This window comes from Sturnus vulgaris, chromosome 5, assembly GCF_052056855.1.
Source record: "Sturnus vulgaris isolate bStuVul1 chromosome 5, bStuVul1.hap1, whole genome shotgun sequence".
NCBI classification, from domain to species: Eukaryota; Metazoa; Chordata; class Aves; order Passeriformes; family Sturnidae; genus Sturnus; species Sturnus vulgaris.
The window spans coordinates 19,170,780-19,192,700 of NC_142247.1; the positions used below are offsets into that span (position 1 = coordinate 19,170,780).

The 21,921-nt window shown below is 39.4% G+C and overlaps 1 protein-coding gene across 1 annotated transcript; it reads left to right on the forward strand.

The window, feature by feature from the left end:
* Positions 1-16,389: 16,389 nt before the first annotated feature.
* On the forward strand, positions 16,390-20,194 carry RPS16 (ribosomal protein S16). The gene is made up of 6 exons (XM_014888701.2): positions 16,390-16,488; positions 16,567-16,622; positions 17,339-17,440; positions 18,130-18,226; positions 19,823-19,870; positions 19,998-20,194. Exons 2-6 carry the CDS (start codon positions 16,575-16,577, stop codon positions 20,141-20,143), a joined length of 441 nt encoding a protein of 146 aa, XP_014744187.1. The 5' UTR covers positions 16,390-16,488; positions 16,567-16,574; the 3' UTR covers positions 20,144-20,194.
* The last annotated feature ends 1,727 nt before the right edge of the window (positions 20,195-21,921 follow it).

The following is a 21,921-nucleotide window of genomic DNA, read 5'->3' on the forward strand; positions in this document are numbered from 1 at the left end:
TCCTTTGATTCTCTCCAAAATTGCAGAATAATTTAAATCGAAAGGATCTCATCCATATTGCAACGAAACCAAGAGAATTTCTTGTGTTCATTGGCGGATTTTAGCTGTAACTGCAAGTATGGAGCAAAATTAAATGTTCAACGCTTTAAGTTAAATCTCAATAACCAAAATTGGGAGGAATATTTTTGTTTATAACCGTAATAATATTATGCTTAAGATTCCCATGTCTTATTTTATTTGTTTTGTAAGAAGCAGAGACTGTTCTTAAAAAGCCCCATTATTAATGATCACATGCAGGGATTTCGCAAAATGCAGACTATCTAAAATATCCCTCTTAACAACAAATAATAGTGTTTTATCATTAGCTTTATTTAGCTTCACTGTCTTTTTGACTAATCCATACTGCTTTAAAAACTTAACAAACAAATAAAAAATTATGATAATCAACTAAATACTGAGCTACCGGTGTAAACAAACCTGTACAAGCATAGTTCAGATCTAGGGAAAGACGAAATACAACCCAGGAAGTAGTAGATAGTATGTCTAATTTATTTTTCTCTCTTCATGGGCAAGGTAGAAAACCACAAAATATGTTTAAAAGAAAAGACAAAGTAGTAGTTTTATCTCCTGCTCTTCATTTGCTTGGCTGAAAAATAATTACAATCAAAATATGGACTAACATCTCCAGAACTGGGCAAAATTTGTGTGAATATTTTAAAGTGCAAAAGCACACTTTTCATAATGACTAATTGGATGAAAATGAAACTACATCAGTATTTTTATGAAAGGAAGATACTTGACATCTCAACACCGAGTGGAAGCATAATTTATTTCTAATATACCATAAACTGTTTGCATCTGTGGATGTGCAGTGGCAGGATGTGCAGTAAATATTTTCAGATTTTTGCTTGTTTATTTTTGGGAGCACTTTGCAGATGAAACTTGCACCATTGTCAGCAAAGATAAGGCAGACTATGGCCCTGGGATGTTGTACAAAACCATTCTTCTTCTATTGGAAAAAGACACAGCAGTTTTAAAAGGCAAAGTGACAGGTTGATAAGGGTTTTGTTCAGAAATTACATAACGATGAAGCATGTCAGAGAGGTGTGCTTATTTCAACAGGTCTTGATTTAAAGCAGAGGGAAGCTGGGGGCTGAGCAGCCCAGCACCTATTCCTGTGGGACACAACAGTGCCGTGCTGGCATTCCAGCTCCTGTTCCCCGACAAAAGGAGCTTTCACTTAAACGGAGAGGTATTGAGTAATGAGCCCCCACACAACACAACAAACCAAACAACTGTCTTAGCAAGGCTCTATTAAAACATGGGAAATTTGCCATGGCCCCATGATTTTTCATTTTAATTGGAATAAGAAAGATTCCATCAATAATTACAGAGCAATGCAGCAAGAAATCTGTTTTTCTTTAGCAGCTGTTAATATGGACTATCGACAAAGAGGTAGGAACAAAACCCCTTTTCAGTCTAAATAGGTATCTAATCGGCAGAAGAACATAAAACATAGAATAAAGACCTTTCAGATACAAAATATACTGAAAAAGCAAAATCATGCCTTTTCCACAGCCCTAATATGGCTGTAGGCAGTTTTCCTTACCTCTTACAAATTCCTCTGCTAGTGCTACAGCAGCTTCTCCCTGCTTCTTGGCATATTTGAACAAGGGTTTTCAAAGAGTCATTCTTTGACCTTCCCAGGTGCTGCTCATTTAGAGTTTCATTTTATTGGCAGTAAGTCCAGTAGGGGTCAATGAGGACCACAAGCATTAAAAAACAGAATGCAGATTAGTATGCCTTGTTATAGATCTGGAGTTTTCACTATGTTAATCTAAGCGTTTAAATATTATGCCTCAAAGGTGGTTTAAAAGGCAGTAATAAATAATTTTAAAGTTATAATTACAATTAATACATACCATAGCCTACCAGCTATGTTTTACAATGTCTCATAGCCTTTGTGAAAACAGGGTTTTGCTGCCAGAAAGACTATTAATGATCCACTGTTTCCTAAATTGAAGGTCACTCTTCCATCCTCTGAATACATAATCATTTCAGAGCAGGCAGTGACACCTGGTCATCAGTGTGCAATACAAACCTATGTCTTTAAGACAGCTGTCCATTTTAGGACACAGGGAAATGCATGTATCTCTAAAGGTAATCTAAAAAATATCTAGCAGATATTCAGCTAGAAATCCCTGAAATGATCAAAAGCCAAATTAAATAAAATTTTATGACTGTGCCACCGCAATCCAAATGTGAATACTGTAAACAGTGGTAGAAATGTCCTAGAAGTAAGCAACAGATACTGGCCAGCTCCTGTGTGGTAACATGGATCAAATTTTTCACATTTGAAAGATGCATGTGAAAAAGATATGCTGGGGACCTACAAAAAGACCTCGGTTGAAATAAAAAAGGTGAATAGAATTATTTCTTACACTAAAGGCAATGAATTAAATGAAATTAGTAGAGAGATAACTGGAAACAAATAGATCTATTCCTTTTTTTTTTAATGCAGAATTAACTGAACTGAAGACTTCGGACTTGAAAGTTCAAAAGAACTAAGAAAAATAGGCGGGGAAAAATCACAGAGTGTAGGTCTAAAGCTGCCTATTAAACAGGATAATACAAGTGCAGTTTATATGGGAAGAAGAGTTAACTGCTATTTTTTTTTTGTTTCCTACTGTTGGAAATAGTATTCTGAGATGTTTCATTAGCTATACAAGGTTGAAAATAAGAAGTTAAATATATTGATTAAAACCACTGCAGAAAGAGCACATTTGTATTTTCATTACTCTTAAGAGCTCTGATACCACGCAGCTGGTGAGCTGTTTTGAGTGATGAACCATGTCTATTTTATCATCTCATACTTTTCTCTGTTGTAGCACAAGAAAAAGTTCTAATTCTCAAAGCTGAACTTGTTGCCTAGTACACATTAATACAAATGTGTAAAACATAATCAAGACGGATTTGATTTTAAAAATTGCTTTTCATTAAATAATGTTATGCAGAAACACCAAACAGAATAAAACACTATTTCCTAGAGTTGCATTCATCTCTAGTCCTGGTAGAGATTGATTTTCAGTTTGCAGTTCAGTTTTATTTAAATTCACTTCTGTTAATAATTTCATCAAAAATACACAGAGACTGGTAAATAGTAGGCTAAAGGGTAGGACGCTGACAGTGGCTGTCATGGGTTTGCTAAGGAGGAAAGCAGGAAATCGCCAGACCTCCCTTCTTTCACATTTCTCCCATGCACAGGGGACAGAGAAGAGGTATCTTTTTCCCATGGAAAAAAACTGACAAAAGAACTTAAATTCTAAACTACCTCCTACACTTTCCTGAGAGTTAAAACCCTAGCTGCATGCTGACCAGCTCTTGGCTCCTCACACTCACCCACTGTCAACTCCGAAATCTGTAGCACATTAAGAAAGCACAAGTTGAGGACAGCCCAAAGTAAAGTGAATTAAAATTACGACAAATATTACAGAAAATATTGTTCCCTTTTTATTCAGTGCTTTGGTAGAGTTTCCATTCTGAGATGCCAGAAGAACAGAGAAAAAAACCGGAGGAATTAGGGAGAATTCATGTTAAAATACAAGGGCACCTTGATTTGAGCCTTTATGATCTTCTCTTCAAAAGGCAACTCTGCAAAAAACATGCAAGTATAAAGTATGGTTTGAGAAAGAAAAAAACCGAATAAAAGTAAGAATATATCACATCAGTCAATCTCTATTTCAGGAAGTGATGCAAGCAAAGTCCGCAGCAAAGTGGGCCTCCCAGAAATAGTCTGCCACCCACAGCATTGTGTAACCTTCCTCTGGTGTGAAACACGGCTGGGCTTAGCCCCTGCTAGCAGCAGCTAGCTGCACCACATGCAACCCTGCTGAAAGTTAAAGAAACAACAAACAAATGCTGTTATTTCCCTCCCTCTGCAAAAGTGTGTCTGATTAAACTCCTGTTACAAAGAACTGTGACAGCAGAAACGAGTCCTGCAGTTTCTGATCGGAAAACTGAGTGCTCCACATCCCACCAGAGGGAATGAAAAGGCCGGTTTGCTTGAGATCTGTTCATGGATGAGATCTAGTTTGGATCTTGCCTCTTTTTGGAGCTCTTGATCTTCAACTTTATTGTTTGGGATTTTTTCCCCATTTCTCTCATTTTCTCTCCCATCAGCTAATTTTCTTTGTTTCTTTCTACTCACAGTTTCCAAAATTGAACAAACAAGGAAAATACATGGTCAGGTAACAAAACTCAACACCTGACAATAACATTTAGGCAAAACTCATGCAACAATTACAGCTGATAAATGACTATATCACACCATTTTTAATTTGGCTGCCACTATGGTAAGTCTGACTATCCCACTACCTCAAACCTAATACTTTCTAAGCATATCTATATGGACTATTTCCTGGCAGAGTAACAGCTGCCTTAAAACGATTGACTAAGCAAATTAGGACTAGAAGAGAGCACATTATTTGACATTACTTATCCAGCTCTCAGGATATTTGGTTGGATTTTTTTCTCCCCTATTCCTCTGAGGCCGCAGCTTCCCACCGCTGCCGCAGCAACGGTTCATCTGCTACTGCCTTCTTGCTTTCTGAGCAGGGCTGGTGGCAGGAAGCCACAATTGCTCCTTGTGTTTATCTCTCTCCATCTCGCAGCCCTGACAGAGTGAGTCTATTTGGATAGCAAGAAGCTGTGGTAACTAAGCAGCCACAAAATTTAAAAGGGACATTTCCAGCTACTTGCACTCCTAAGAGTAAGTGCAAAGCAAGTCTTTTATAATAGAACAAGTATATTTTTTAATGTGAATGGAATGAGAAAAACAAATAGCAGGTTTTGTGTGGGTGCTTTACTTACATAATCTTAAAATAAATCTTCCTCCTTAAGAATAAAAAGCTCTTCATCCTAGAGATGTTTTTGCTGACAAACATATTACCAATAACTTCATATTCCAGTTACAATCTCTATGTATTTAATCTTGAGACTTTCTGTGAGAATTTCAGAACCATGCACAGCCCACGTTCCTTCTTTCTCTAGAACATAGCTCCCATTTCCTGAGGGAAACAAACAGCCAGACCCACTTAACCCCCTCCTGGAATATTTAACTCTTGAAAGAACTGTTTTAACCAAACAGTTAGAGAAAGCATTTGAAGGACTAGGTCTAAAATGCAAGCTTCAAACCCAGATCTCAGCTTTCCCAAATGAGGTAGTGCTCAGATCTGGGACTTTGGTTCAAGGTCAGCCAGCAAGTCAGGAGTTGACTCAGAGCACATACTGGGATCAGCAAAGCTCCCGGTCCTGCCTCCTGTGCTTGGACTACTCCTATTGTTTTTGTACAGAAAATATTGACTGCAACACTCTCCAAGAAAGACTAACAAAATGGTGACGAGACTGCTAGCAGTAGTTATTGTTCTAGATGGGTTGCTAGAATTAAAGACAAAATTTTTCATCAGCGGTGATCCTGAAAAGTAAGATTTGATCCTATAAACATCATCACAGATTTCAGGTCTTCTGCTCATTCATAGTCCAAGGGTTTGATGAGACCAGGATGCAATTTTTACATCTCAAGAATCATTATCTTTAGTGGACTTCCATTATAGACAATGAAAAGCACATTTTAAAGAAGGAACTATGCCTGCATTTTAGCAAAGATAAACTCTGCCTAATCTCTGCACATGCCTGTCCTGTCCTCTGGACACCCTGCTGCCAGCACAGCCCTGCTGGACCAGAGGTGATGCTCGGTGCCTTTGCATAGGGTGACGACTGGTTTGAGGAGCTTTGTGCTTCCTTAGTTTTTTCCAAATGATGGGCAAGATTTCCCAGTGCACTCTGCCTTTTACTGCTTCAGGGATGCAGAATGGTCATAAAGTTTAATTGCTCAATTAAGCAGGCTTTGCAGTTGCTGTGTTGCTGGAGTGCCACAAAGCAGATTGAGCAAACTAGTGAAGCTGGATTATTACTGTGTCGAAACCAAGACACCCATATTTGTGTGTATGTGTGAGAAAAACATTAAATATGTGGATTAAAGTATCCTAAATACAGAAGTGGGTATAGATTGTATAGGAAGGCACATGTTTCAGTGTTGTGGAGAGAGTTACAAGCAAGAACCCTAGCCCTGATCTCTTTACCGGATAGCAGAGGGAGCCCCCAGTGTGCAACTCAAGCTGGCACAGCCAGAGTTCTGTCGGGGCTGCAAGATGTAGGGGAAACACAGCAGCTGGGGCTTCCTTCCATTCTCCTGGGGCAGCAGAAATAACCTTCTGTGAAAGAAGCACAGGAAAAGACAAAAAAAGCATATGAGCGTCCATGACAATTTGCACATGGAGGAATCTAAACTCTCGTGGGGAATGGAATTCAGTGAAGGCAGCTGCAGGTGAGGGCTCAGACCAGTTCTCATCATCTGCTTGTCCTTTACCAGCTCCCTTTGGCAGCCCCACAGCTTTTCTCCCCACCCACCATTGGCGGGTTCCTGTTTCTTTTCAAGCCTCTTGGTTGTGGGTGACACCGGATGCATGTGCCTAAGGAGAGAAGGACAGCAAACACTTTAGGGTGGTGGAGGCCTCTAGAGACAATTTCATTACAAATAAATTCTTCGGTTATCCTAATGCCAGAAGGCATCTCAGTAAAAGTGGTTTCATGTTCAAGAAAGATGCTTGCTTACTTCCAGGTTAATAATTTTTTTTTTAACTAACAAAGCAGTTTGCTGACAATATAAACTATTAGCTAGAGCAGTGCTGCTTAAACAGCTACAGCTGCTGAAGGAGCCATGGAACAGTTCAAAAAGGCTGTAGCTCAAAAGGAGTTAATTAATCCACAATATTTTTGTATTAAAATGTCAACTGTTCAAGCCAGTAAGTATTTCTTTTGGTAAGTGGGTGTTGTGCAGGGCTTGCAGGATTTTCAGAAACAGACAAATCAAAAAGCAAGCCATGCTTGGAAAACCAAAATAATATAAAATTGTGAAATGGACAACAACACCAGCCTCCAGCTCAGACCCCATAGGATGGGGCACCATTTGGTGAGGCACTGCCTGTGCTGGGGTCACGCTCAGTTCCTGACTCTTCCCACCTCAAGGAACTACCCCAGTCCTCCTGCTCCCTGACAAAGTCACATTGAAAAGCATTGCTTTTGGGATCCATGTCAAAGTTTATAGCAATATTTTTTCCAGCATTTTATTTTTGAGTCCATGACAGCAATCCAAATCAGCTGATTTCTAGTTGATCTTTAGTACAGGTAAGTAGTGACAAATTTGAGTCAGAGCAAACACACTTCACTATAGCTTGTCCACTATGTTTGAGGGGCGGGTCTTGCTTGGTGGTGATGGAAAAGCGATGAGAACGTTGGAATTCACCCCCATGGCAGCTGGCATTAATGCCAGCCTGGTGTGCTCCTGCTCTCCATACCACAAGGACACTCACAGCTACATTGGGCTGCACGCTAGCCGGCTTTGCCCTCCCCATCTTCTGTCACCCACACACATTCAGATCAGCACTGAGTCTGTCCCAGGCTGCTTGTCACAACCCTGTGACAAAGCAAAGAGAGGCAAAGGGATAAAGGATAAGGAGAAAAGTAGCAAGGAGGGAATTGATGGAAGGAATACATACGTGGAGTGAAAAACGTTTTAATAGATCATTGACCACAGTTTTCACTTGTGTTTGAGGAAACCTTCAGTAGAAAGCATTCCACACGACTCCAAACAGATGACAGAAGTTGCAAAGGTCACTTTAAGTGAACTGATTTCAAATCTAGACCAGATTAGAGCAACTGGAGGTCTGATCACTAGATGGTTACGCAAGAGTCACATGTGAAATCATCAATTGGTCCTTATAGTGTAGCTTGAGTAAAACCTTCTGCCCAGCCTTTCCTCTAGAGAGTTAATGCAGGAATAGCTGAAAGAAAATGCATTTTGAGGTTAATTTTTCAGAACATCCTATAAAGTGCTGTTTCTTTTGGACTTTTGGGAAAGAATAACTGCATACATTCTTTAGAGTTCTGTTATGTTGGTTTGGACTAAAGCTACCTATTGAACAGTTGTCACATCATTACTCAAGGACATATGTCAACAAATTTGAAATCCAAACTTGCAGACATTAACAGCAACATGGAGAATTTAGATAAAATGTACATTTCAAGCTCTAAGCACGCACTGCACTGACACTGCTCTATATAAAGCAAGATTGCTGTTGCTACAGTTTCCAAATGGCCTCATTGTGAGCAATCAATAAAGGCACTGAATGAAATTGTTATAATAAAACTGCAGCTCCTGATGCTGAAGGCAAGGACTCTGCATGTTCAGTCACAACTATAGGTTAGTTTGTTTAAGTCTTTTTATACAGAGGATTTGATCACTGCATAGAGGAAACTGCAGTGATGCACAGCCCGAGATCACACAGAGATGGTCTCTTTTTCTTTTTGCACAAATGATGGTTCGACTTTTGTTCTGTTGAAAGGCAAATGTCTGTCAAGATAATGACATACAACTAACTGCAGAATATTTTGTTCAAAATGATAAATCGTTGTATCACATTTTAGTATTTTATTAAAGCACTATAGCTATTATTTCTGTTACATATGAACTGTACAAATTACATTTCAAAAATTAATACAATACAGAAAAATTTAAGTTTTCTATGATTTTAGTGAAAATGGTATAAATACCAAGTACTTTCAAATTGAATATCAACAGATCTGAAACTAGATGCTGTCTATGGATAAAATATCTATCTAATAAAAATAATAAATAATAAATAATAATAAAATAATAATAATAATAATAAAATAAGTATCTATATCAGCTCGATATGAAGAGGCAAAAACATACAATTACCATTTAACAGATTTTGGGATGACAGAAAATTGTGAAAAACTATGTTTGTGGCTTACCTATCTAAAATGCTGCTGACCACGGAATGGAATTACATAGTAGAGATTATATGGGACCTTTTTTTCAAAATACTTTAAATCTTAAAATAAACAACTAGCAAATGAGTCCAGAATGCATAATAAACAGACTTGAAGAGCTTTTAACCCCAATCTTAAAAAAAAAAAAAGTGCTTATATAAGAAAAACTAAGAACAACAGTTCAGAGCATATTTAAATCCAATAGAATACATTTTTAAAACCCTTCATACCCTGATGTATTTATCCCAAGCACAACCTTGGTGTGTCTGTGAGACACACTCAACCTGTTTTCTTTCAAATCCCTCAAAATAATGGAATTGGTTGAACAGAAAGGTTTACTCCCCTTGATACAGACAGCATGCTAGATGGAAAAGAAATGTTCCAAAGATTTCCAATGATAATAAACAGAAGTCCTAATTACAATAGGTAGAGGTACTTAAAAAGCTTAATCTAAGTTTCAATTAGATATAAACTATGAATCTATGTCATTCTGAAAACAGAACTCAGGCCCCTAAGTTAGCTAAAGACAGAGGTTTTGTATTCCTTTGAGATGTAGGCATCTAAATCTCATATACATTTTAAACATCTTTGACATCTGGCATTCATTTCCAATCTAACCACTGATTTTTGTGTGATATAAAATCACCAGAGTTTGTATTTCTGTACTAACCTTACTCTCCAAACTCCTTCATTTGATAAGATTTGCAAGCTTGCATCAACAGTGTCTTTCATGTGTAAAACTAGAGACAGCAACCATAAAATCACAGAATCATTTATATTAGAAAGGACCTTTAAGATCATCGGGTCCAGCTATAAACCCAATACTGCCAAATCCAACTCTAACACATTTCCCAAGTATGACGTCTACACCTCTTCTCAATACCTCCAGGGATAGTGGCTCTGCCACTTCCCTGGGCAGCCTGTTCCAGTGCCCCACCACCCTCAGGGTGAAAAACTTTCTCCTAATATCCAACCTAAACCTCCCTTGACACAACTTCAGGTCATTCCTTCAGGTACTGAAAGAACAATGGACTACTGGATGAGACTTTGTATGAATGTCCTAGTCCATCTTCATAGGACATATATATAATTATTTTAATTTGTGTGTGAAACCTACTCTAGAAGAACAAAGTACCTTACAAAATGTGAACTTTGTCTTCATAAATAAAAGCATCTGGTTTGCTGTCTAACCATCTGGTTTGTCTAAAGTTTATAGTCTCCTGAGTGTTCTTCACAGGCCCACATATGATCAAGCCTCCACAGACATTTTTATTCGGTAAAAGCTTTCCCACAGCCCTTCATTTTTTCTATCTGTTTTTGATCTTGTAAAAAAATGTTACTTTAATACGTGTGTTGTAATACTGCATGTGTTTGTGTTTCTGTGAACTGTGCAGATCTCCTAGTGTGTAGATATTATGGGCTAGATTCTCTCGGGAACAGTGGAGGAATGAACTACAGAAGAGTCATTTGGAGATACCAGACTCTGCGGCTTCTTCACTGCGGTCCCTGAACAAAGGGCTAGGTGAGGGTGGATACATTACTTTAAAATGCATCAACTATTAACATGTAACAAGGCATTGAGAATTGTTTCAGTTCAAGAGCTACAGCTGGTAATAGGTAACAACCACTTTGTCAATCCCACATCAGACAGGTACTCTGCTGTGTTTGACAATTCCATGATTCCTGACAGCATGCAGGGTCCAGATAACATAGTTGTGTTCAGCTCCGTGTGAATAAAATGTATTATTATTTTCCCTTAATTCTACAAGCTGAACAGTCACTACGTTTCTGCTTGCTCTCTCTGTTTCATAAACACAAGATTTTCCATCCGGAGCCCTTACAAAGCCTTGCCAAAAGGGTTCATTCTCCTTTAGAGTTCAGCTGCTCCAGTTTCTGAAGAAAATGTCTCAGTTCTCTGGTAGGTCATTAAGTACACAACAGTTCACGAGCTCTGATACTTCTGCCTAATCTGCTCTCTTACCATAGGCAATGGAAAATGTTTCACTTGAAAAAACAAACATTCAAAATCAGAAATAGAAATTACCTCAGTAGATATTAATATAGCTTTACAGAAGCCTATCTCTTTCTGCTTTAAAACATGATTGATGTTTCAGCAAAGTGTATGCATATTTAAGTCTTTTTCTGCAGTCAATAACAATGATGGCACCTTTTTATTTACTAGAAGTCAGAAATTTTCTGTATGTGTTGCATCAAATGTGAATTAAAGAGAAGTGTAGACCTATGGATCATGAAGTGCAGTACTGTATTTGCAATCTAAACATAATGAAGCCAACTGGAGCAAAAAGCCTGTATTTTAAGTGTGAAATAGGTGTCCATTTTCACAGTCACTCTTCTCATATTTCTTTAATGTAAGAAAGTAGAAAGGATCCAAACAGCCCTGCAGAAGTTAAGACCCAGGACTTCTCTTTCTGCAGAAGAGTTGAGAGAGGGCAGCTGGATCCCACTGGACCCTGCTGTGTTTAGTTTCTAAAAATGGGAACTAAACTGAGAAGCAGCCTCCAGGGGCAGCAAAATACAGCAGGAAGCTTGGAGATGCTGTTCTGTTCTAAAAAAATAAATTGTTTCATGTACGTGATTCTATTTACTTCTTTGCTTATTAGTGTAGCTTGGGGGTACTGGGTTGTTGCCAGGTCAGCTTCTTGCAGCTTTGATTCCTGTTGACATATAAAAGTGTGAGTGTGTGAGCTCACGCACACATACTTAAAAGAAGCTTCTGTGAACACAGAGAAGAGTTTTAAGTAATTCTAATTTGCTGTCAATAAATTTCACTAAAGCCTTGTATGCTCCAAGAGGGATCTACCATATATTCCAAGTCTAAACCCTAGATCATTAAATTTTATCCTTTAATATACAGACAGATTCTAAAATGAGCCATAACTTTCCATCTGGAAAATTAGTAGGTTAACTGATTATACAAACTTCCAGCCATTGTAAATAGGATGCGTGTTGCAAAATTAAGTCACAGCTTTTTTCAGCAACAATCCAGGTAACAGAGCTGAAACAATGAGCTTTAATCTTTGTCTGTATGTTCAGATATAAGATGGGCTTTGTATTTCTATTGTGTATTGTAGTGAAAGAGCTAGCCTATTCATTCAAAATGAAAGTCGAGACAATCATCAATTGTGATTTTTTCCGAGTAGCAATGCTAAGCCTGGTCCTAAGTAAACTACTGCATTGATAATTATTTACAGGCATTGAATTTCAGTATGAATGAGCCTATCACTGTGTCAGTTTCTACATTACAAATTGCCTCATGTTTTCAGTCTCAATGTGACATTAACATTTTTAACCTGCAAATGGGAGTTTGTATTCACATCAATCAAAAATAACCCATAACTTTATGTTCCAGAGCTTATGCTACAGAGCTTCATTTGAGACGGACAATTAAACCAAAATTTTTGCTTTAGATTGTAAATATATTTTTAGGAAAAAAATATTTATTGTTATGAAAATCTTGTGTGATCCATATTTGTTTTCAGAACATAATTCCAAGAGCTGGGAAGATTTGTTTTCTGGCATGCATCAAACATTTTTCCATTGGCCACAGCATTCTTGCACTAATTGAGTTTAGAAAACTCTTCAGCTGCTGCCTGGATGAATATGATCTGTGAAAAGCAAGCCTCAGAAATAATGGGATCCATTAGCTAATTACACATTATCATCAAACATGTATCAGTTCCAAACTGTAATATGAGAACTATATTCTGGTATCCCAGGCCTTTCAGATTATAAAACCTGCCATCAAAAAGGAATGTCAGTATCTTCTTTCCTGAAATACTTCATACTTCCTAGTGAAGGAATCCACTAATTTTCCTTTGTACTAAAAGGTACAGAACTGTACAAGACCAACAGTGTCTTCTGAAGAGACAATTTTGCTGTCTGAAGTAAAAACTTCTGAGAATTTTCTTTGTTTATCATGCTGGAATCTGAACAAATCTGTTCCCTGGTTAAAATTATCCACTCTGCTAAAAAAACACACAAAATCCTAAAAAGTACAATCAATTGCAAATTGGGACATTTTGGTAGAAGGTGTGGATCTTTTAAAATGTGATTATGGACTGTGTAGAAGAATGTTTCTTTGTTTTTTCCCTAAATGTTCCTTTACTTTCACGATAATTTTATTTCCTGTGACAATATATGTACAACTAATTGTACTTTGCCATAGCTCTTATCTTTCTATTAATGTTTCAGATAATGCATGAGGAAGATGTATTATCTCACTATTTCTCCCATTATTTTTCATTGAGAGCATTTTCTCTCCTTTTTAAAAAGAAGGAAATTTAGTCACATTACAGCTGGCCTTTTTAACATATTGACCTTGACTCTCTGTTGCCTTACACTCTTGGCAGCTACATAATCCCATGCTAGGTTGAAGCTAAAATGCCGTCCTTTTTGAATGTTTACCTTCTGAATTTACACGTGAATTTGATTTCAAAGATGACATGATCTGAGTGGAGAACTAACATCATGATTTCACATGGAAGTCCAGTTACTTGCTGTTTTAAATTCCAAACTACATAAAATCCCAGAAAAAACAAACCCCACGCAAGCATGTAAGTCACAAAAATCTTCAATATATTTGACTCCTGCGCTGCCAAATAAATTGTGAGTGTTCAAGTAACACATATGTATAGATTTAAAGTTCATGAGTTGCACTGCATCAGCCTGACAGTCTTGTTGGACAGTGGTCTGACACACAGGTTTTGTACTGCAGTTTTCCATATGCTCCACAACGGCAAATTTCCAAAGAAAGATTCAATGCTGCTCTCCTTAGCCCAACTCACTGGCTCTGCTCAGCTCACCTTTGTCCACCTCCTGCCATTCCCTCCCAGCCCTCCTCCCTGTGGAGCCATGTTATATAGACAAGGTTTGTGCTGCTGTCACAAAGTGAATAAACAGTTGGAGATGTCAGAGACATTCCTTACAGTGCTACATCCTGCTGCCATACCCTCACTGTTTCCAGAAAACTGGGAGAGCAGCACTGCATGTGGCTGGTGTGTGGGAGATGAGCAGGTCACAGCATCACCTTACAACATAGCCTGCAATGAGGTCAAAGCAGCCCCAGTGGAGGAGGTCGGGTAGTGAGACTCTAAATCCTTTAAAGCCTCACTAAATGCCCATGTAAAAGATTTAGTAATTGTAACAATCTTGTTGCTACAAAGATACACAACACATCATCCTCTAGTAGAATGCAGAATGACTATGCAAAAAAGTAATTACATTTGAGTAAAATCCTAATACTTTTTCTTCTACTAGGAAACAATATCTAGATGAGTACAAACCTGCCAGCTTTTTAATGAGATGCTCTTTCTGCTCAGAGTAGTTTACCAGCAAACATGCTTTAATTTTTCTGGGTCTGATTATTCCCTAAAGAAGTCCTCACACTGGTGCAAAATCAGGTTAACAAAAAAAAAAAAAAAAAAAAAAAAAAAAAAAAAAGGCCACAAAAAAAAAGCCTTACATTCCACAGGTGCAATTATTTTACAAATAAAAAGAAAGTGAACATAAGAGTTTGTAGATGGTGCTTGGAGATTCTTACCATGTGTTCCTTTTGAGATCTGAGATACATTACTATTTTAAAGTACTCTGCGCTCAGTAAAACTAAATAGGGATATTGTTAGTGCTGGGACTTCTTGTAAAAGTATAGTATCTTACCTGAGGGGTTTCTTTTCCATTCTGGTATTTTTTGTTTGTTTGTTTTTGTGCCATTCATGTTCCAATTAACTCTTACAACACTACAGCCTACAACCTCTTAGCTCTTATTCCTGTTTTTATGCTAGAAAGCAAAGGGAACAAGCAGCACAAAGCCTTTAACCTTATCTTCCAGGCAAACTTATCACTGTACGTTGGTTATTGTCTTCTTTTGCTAACAGAAAGCAGAAAGATACATGTACATAGGCATATCCCTGGTTTTCACACAGGCTCCTCTAGGATGATTGTTTTCAGTTCCAGGAAGAGCATGCAGCAGATGAACACTCAAATGAGGATGAGTTTTAAAGGACCTAAGAAAGCATGCTTCCAAAATGTAAGTTTTATACATTTTAAAAATACCTGTTTAATGGTATACTTCATATTAAAATGCAGGTCTTCAGTAGCAGACCTCAGATAATGCCCACATAGGAAATAGATTTAGAGTTGCTTTCTTTTTCTTTAAAAGTTCCCTGGACACCCAACAAAACTGAATTACTAACGGCTCACCTTTGGATTGATCATAAGTCTTAGCTGAACCTTTTTGTCTAACTGGGTTAATTGGGTATTATGTTTTTTCGTTTTCACCTAAATAAAGGTTTTATAATGTCTTAATATTTCAGCTCCTGCAGCTGCTTTCATTGCGCAAGTTAAAGATCTCTCCTATGCCGAGCCACCTATTTTCACCAAATATGTAAAACCTAAATTGGTTCTGGAATTTCCACTCATCTTCAAGAACTAACTGAAACTGATGAACAAGGTGACCATTCCCCTTCCTCCCATGATAGGGAAAGGCTGGATCATAGACACGTCTGACTGCATAAACACTGCTCCTTAGGAAACAGCCTTAAAAAAATAAATCACTTTTTGGATCACATGTTAAAGCTTTGTACAATTGAGGGTTTGAGATGTGCTAAATCTTACACGTTCTGCACAGTCCTATTCACTTGAACAGAACTAATCACTCAAATTGCATAAAGCAAAGTGCTTGTTTAAATCCTCACATGACTGATGACTAATGTTCAGTATTTAAAATCCTGTCCAAAGACAAAGGAACTGATTGTTTCATTTGAGCAGTCAACTTTCGAATTCATCATAGTAATTTAAATCACTATCATTTCAAATTTCTAAGAAGCGTCACCTCACTTCATCAACAGATTCCCCCTTTGTCCTTCTAGAAAATTTTGCATACTAAATGCTACCGCATTAGAAGTAAAATATTTTCAGTCTGAAAGTTACTTAAATTCCATGCTTTATGACAGATATTAAACAAGAAAAAAACCGGAGACGGAAGATAAATTTGATGGGGTTTCCTGAGTGCACTAAATCTAAAGAGAACTCTGAGTTGTTCTTAAATATAAACATCACTGAGCATTTAAACGGGTATAAGGCATTGCCTGAATGTGTCAGTGTACAGCGCTAGAAGCGAATTCAGAGTTTAATGCTTCATCTTCTCCAGTTTACCAGAGTTCAAAACTATAAACGCTGTAGAGTTTGTATTATTGCATCTCATGGAGGTTCAAAGAGCGACTGTAAGCCTTTCGGGCACGGTATCATTTTGTTTTCTTCACAGCAGAAGCGCACCTAGGTTCTGCAGTGCAAGCAGCCCCGGGCAGGCCGCCCATGCTCTCCATCGCTTCCCGAGCCCTTCCCTCAGCCATGCCCGAGCTCGGGCCGGGCTCTGCCCGAGAGGGGGCCGGGCGGCGGGGGCCCGCGCTGCCGCAAAGCGCGCCAGGCGGGGCGGAGGCGGCCGCGCTCTCTGTCGCGCTGCCGGAAGTGATGGAGTTGTGCTTTGCGGCGCGGCGCCCCTGATCCGAGGCCAGGAAGCCCCGTGCGGCCTTTTCGCGGAGCCGCCGCCGACGCCAGGTGAGTGTCGGGGAGCTCCGGCCGCCCGCGCCCGTGCCCCCGCCCGCCCGCGCTCACGCCGCTCCCTCTCTCTTGCAGGAACAGCCATGCCGGCAAAGGGTCCCCTGCAGAGCGTCCAAGTCTTCGGACGAAAGGTGAGGCGCGGGCGTGGCGGCCTGCACCATATGCTTCTCGCTCCCGGCCTGGGCCGCGCCTTTGAAAGGGCCGTTCGCGCTCGGGGTGTCTCGGCCGCAGCTCCTCGCCGGGGCTGTGCGGCGGGGCTTGGCCGCGGGAGGGCCGGCGGGGTGAGTCCCGCCGGGCAGCCACGTGTCCTACTCCGCGGCTGCCGAAGCACGCCGTGTCCCTGGGGCGCTGAGGAGCTGTGGGGAAGGGTTTCCTTCCCTCGGGAGTGGGCCTGGGTGGCCTCTCACCGGAGTCTTCGGGGGTGGCCGCCGCTGTCGCCCCAGTCTACAGCGGCCTGGCTTACCACTGCCGCTATCCGAAGGCCACGTTATGAGGTGGTGGTGGGAAGGTAAATTTCGCCCTGGAATGCAACGTCTCGAATAATTCACGATATCAGTCTCTTGTGAGAAAATGGGCCACGAAACGACGGTATTGTAGAACGGAGGGGTCTTTCTTTCGGCGTTCGATTTATAGTTACGAGATGTAGTTGTATACGAAACTTTTATTAAGGTTCTGTTTTAATACTGTGATTATACCTGGAGGTGCAGGGAGAGATACTATTTCGTTTAGTGCGTAATGTTAGTCTGGGGCATAAGACTTAAGACTGCTCGAGTGTTAAAATGAAGTTGAGGTTCCTGCTGCTTGTGCAAAAATGAAACGCTGTGTTAATACACATTTGGATTTCTAGAAAACTGCAACGGCTGTTGCCCACTGCAAGAGAGGGAATGGCCTCATTAAAGTTAATGGAAGACCTCTGGAAATGATTGAGCCCAGAACTCTGCAGTATAAAGTAAGCATCCACCCAGCTTCTGCCCTTCTTCCCCTTTATGCATGTAATTGCTTTGCACTGGAGACAAGTGAATTGTCTTACTGAAAGTACCAAATTTTTGGTTGCTAACCTAAAATATAGCTGCTGTTATGATAACTCAGTAAACTGCACTTCTGTGGTGGAGGGTTTTGCTTAGCAGATTTCATTTAATGTGAAGTATTTTCTGCACTTCCTATCCACTTTCTAAACTGAAATGAGTGACTTAAAGCCCTCATTTTAAAAAAGTTATTTAGAACTTTATGCAATAGCTGCTGAACAACACTGACAGAATCTGCAACTGACTAGATAACTCTAAAGTATAATAAGCAGTGAAGAAAGCTACCTGCAAATTACTTCAGGTCTTCAGTTTCAATGAGCTTGTTTTATTTTTTGTATGTAATTATGGCATTCTAGTTAAACTATTATCTTGTTCTTGATTCCTGTGTACGTGTGCTTTGCTATTAAGATATTTGAAACTTAAACCAAAAACTTCAGTAAATATGTTGACAGCACTAGTAGATGTCAAAGAACTCTGCAGGAGGTGTACTTGACCTGGGTGTGTGCTTTTAAAGTCAAAGCTCAATTTTTGGATGATTCAATAACATTTGGTAAAGCTACTACAAGCTCTGATCCTCATTACAAATGAATTTTCTTCGTGTTTTATTTCCTAGCTGCTTGAACCTGTCCTCCTCCTGGGGAAGGAACGGTTTGCTGGTGTTGACATCAGAGTCCGTGTGAAGGGTGGTGGCCACGTAGCACAAATCTATGGTAAGGTTTTTGGTGGGATTTCTGGCGTGGGCTAGAATGGGTAAGGCCACTGTGGTGAGTTGACACTGTCTGGATGCCCGGTGCCCACCAAGCTGCTATATCATTCCTCTTCTGATCTTTATGGGGAGGGGGGGGAATAAGGTGGAAAAACCTTGTGGGTCAAGATGAATGCAGATTAATAAAGCAATTGCAAAGGCTGTGCACTGAAGCAAAGAAAATCAAAAGGCTTCCATCAGCAGGCAATGTTCAGCCACTTCCGAGGAAGTGGGGGCTCAATACTTACAGCAATTGCTCTTCCTTTGCTTTTACTGCCAAGCAGACATCCTCTGCTATGGAATATCCCCTCTGATCAATTTGGATATCAGCTGTCCTGGCTGTGTTTCCTACAAGATCTTGCCCAGTCCCAGTCTAATGGTGATGGAGATACGTTGTAGGTACAGCCCTGATGCTGTGAAGCCCTGCTCAGCCAGTGCACAAACCAGATGAAGAGCTGTCACAAGAAAATCATCTCAGCCAGACCCAATACAGCCATGTATTTAAGAGGCTTAAATTTGGAATAGTGACTTGCCAAGCTCTTCTTTCTCCAGTGTGCAAATGTAGTTTTTCATAAGGGCATATTGATAATATTTCATGTGCAAAGCTGTAATAGAATGAGCTGAGTGAAGCAAAATGAAGTTTTGACGAAATGCACAGGAACTACCTTTACATTGTACAGTGACAGACATGATAGTTCAAATGCAGCTGAGCACAAGGATTTTAGGAAGGATTTAGCAATAGAAATGATACCCTTCGTTGTATATTTCCATGTTCAGAAGTGTCTTTCTGGCATGAGCAAACCTAGGCAGTTTTCCCCTTGCAGAGAAGGCTGGGAATATATTTGCATTAGCTGTTGAAATGAGTTCATCTTTACAAAAGATAGGTTTGTTTTGCTCTTAATTTGAATGTAGTTAGTGAAGCGGAGGTGAAGATGCATAAAAAGCAGAGGCAAATTTCAGGCCCAAACTCAATAGCATTTGTATTTCAGCACATTGATATTTTCATCAAAATCCTGATGTTAATATTTTGACAGGTAAATGTAACAACATCCTGACAGTTACTCCCCTTCTCCTGGTGTGAGTTCTGATTACTGTGCTAGTTTTTTTGTATTGCCATGTTCTACCACTCACATCATCCTGTTGTCCCTTTTGCCTTCTTAGTCTTTGAACGCACAATCAATTTTATCTTTGTTGAAAAGTACAGACATGTCAGAGAACTGTGTCTCTAAAGATTTTGAAAGTTGACTGCTTGTCAGCTTGTAGATGGAAGATGAACCTTACATTAGTACTCAGTTGAGAAGGTGATCAGACAGCCTTGTACAATTTCTTGGCTAGCTGGCAGCTGTCAAATCAACAAATGAACTGTGGGTGGCCTCTTGGCGCAGGTTTCTTAAGATTTGCCAAAATAAGGGTCACGTGGAGTATGTGGGAGGGAAACTTAAGGAGAGAAAGGACAATTTGGCAGTGAACAAAATAGCACATTTCTCAGATAACTGGCACTTTCTGTTTTAATTTTAAATAGATTTACAATCCTTACTGATCTTTTATCTTTTTTTAACAGCTATCCGTCAAGCTATTTCCAAAGCTTTGGTGGCTTACTATCAAAAATGTAAGTAACTTTGATTGTTTCATTAGCTTTAAGTGAAAGTATGGCTTTTGGTTGCTATATTGCAAAAAGTATTAATACGGATTTATTCCATGTGAAAGTGCTTATACTAATTTTTGTTTTTTAACAGATGTTGATGAAGCTTCCAAGAAAGAGATCAAGGATATTCTAATCCAGTATGATAGGACTCTGCTTGTTGCAGATCCTCGCCGTTGTGAATCCAAGAAATTTGGAGGACCTGGTGCTCGTGCACGCTACCAGAAATCTTACCGTTAAAATTGCTCTCTGGTCATGTGACAGTAAATAAACAGAAAGAATTTGATAATTTTCATGTTTCTAAATTGCCTTTTCTTTGGTGGGTAAATGCATTTTTTCACTGTGTGTTAAGATTGATACACAAAGGGATTTGTATTACAGTAGAATCTGAGGGTTGATGGCAATTCTTTTTTTAACCTTTCATAGTAATTCTGGATAGATAGGTAGGATTTTAGGAGGAAAGAAAAGCTTTCTGTTGAGGAATGTGTGGTTATCCAGACATAAAGAAGGCTCACATCCTGGGTTTTGCAGGCACATGCAACAACACAGTAGTTCATGGGCAATTTCGGTCTTTACCTTCTGGTGGTTAGCGTCAACACCAAAGTAATTATGGGGGCAGGGGAGGGAGATGTGTTGAACTCTTGCATTACCAGATAATGCAGAAACAGAGTCCTGATTTAGTACATCTAAATGTAGGAAACTTCACTTAAATATAGTATTTTGTAAAAATAAATGATTAAGTCTGAGTGATTAATCCTTCAACCACATGTTGAAGCACAGTACACGCCCAGAGAAGTAACTGCTTATGTTATGAGCTAGATGAGGCAATTTGAAAGCCTTGGAGGAAGAAAGGGTGAAAAAAGTGCATTGAAAGTAATACTCAAAAATTAGGCCACAGGATGTGCATATTAAATGTAGGACAAGTTTCAGTTCCTATCTATTTACCCAGGTACATAAAATAAATTCTGAGTAAATGTGGGATGGGCCAGCAAGAGTCTTACAAAGACTCATTCTGTGCTTTGGAAGAGATGCACCTAATGGAGTGGGGCTGTGGGTGCAAGCTGATCCAACCGGTGTGAGTGCAGACCTGAGCTGTTCACTGTGTTTGTAAATGAGTTTGGAGTGGAACTGGAAGAAATACTGGAGACTAAGACACAGAACCCAGCTACTGCTGTATTGCTCTCCAAGCCTGGTGTTTTAATGTCTTGGTATGCTTGTATGGCAGTACTGGAATAGTCATAGGAGCACCTTGGTGCTTGAGGTTTCTGTTGGGCTTTCTCTTAGCATGTTATTTGCTTAATGGGAGACGTTTTTTAGTGTACTCATTCAACACAAAGTTAAACCAGCTTCACTTGTGTGTTGGGGAATTGGAACAAATAGTAAAATCCACCCTTTTGCTCTAATAAAACAGATGCTTCCAGCTTTTTATTAATGTTAAGCATTTGTTATGAGGTCTCTGCTTTTTCAGTAGAAGAGTATTAAAGGTATACTCAAAGTTACTCAAGAGTTAAATGTGTAGCAAACAAATTCCTTCTAAAAAAGGAATTCTGCATTCATCTCCCCATTTTAGCTGTCAGTTTCTGCCACAAAATAACTGCATTCCATGATTTGAATAGAAGTGCAATGCTTGTATTCAAACCTCTCATGCTGCTCTTGAAGCGAAATGGACTATTGTATGTTCTATCACGAATTTACATACCAGGATTATTTGGTTTTACACAAAGCAAATGGGATACTCCACCCCAGACTCCTGTCTTTGTCAAGATGCACGGTCTGCTTTCCTCATCCCCCTTTCCTGCACTCCAAGCTCTTGGGCTGCTGAAAACTGCCCTGCTCAGCCTCCTGGCTCGGTTTTCCAAGGAGAAGAAGCTATGCAGAGCAAACTGAGTTTGATCGCTTGAATTTCTATGAGTTTTGTGAAAACTTGCACCTTATGTTAATTAGCTTCAGATGAGGGAAAAGAAAGTCTCTAGTTGTTTGGCTGTGTGACTGAAAAGCAATGGCTCACTCATTGCACT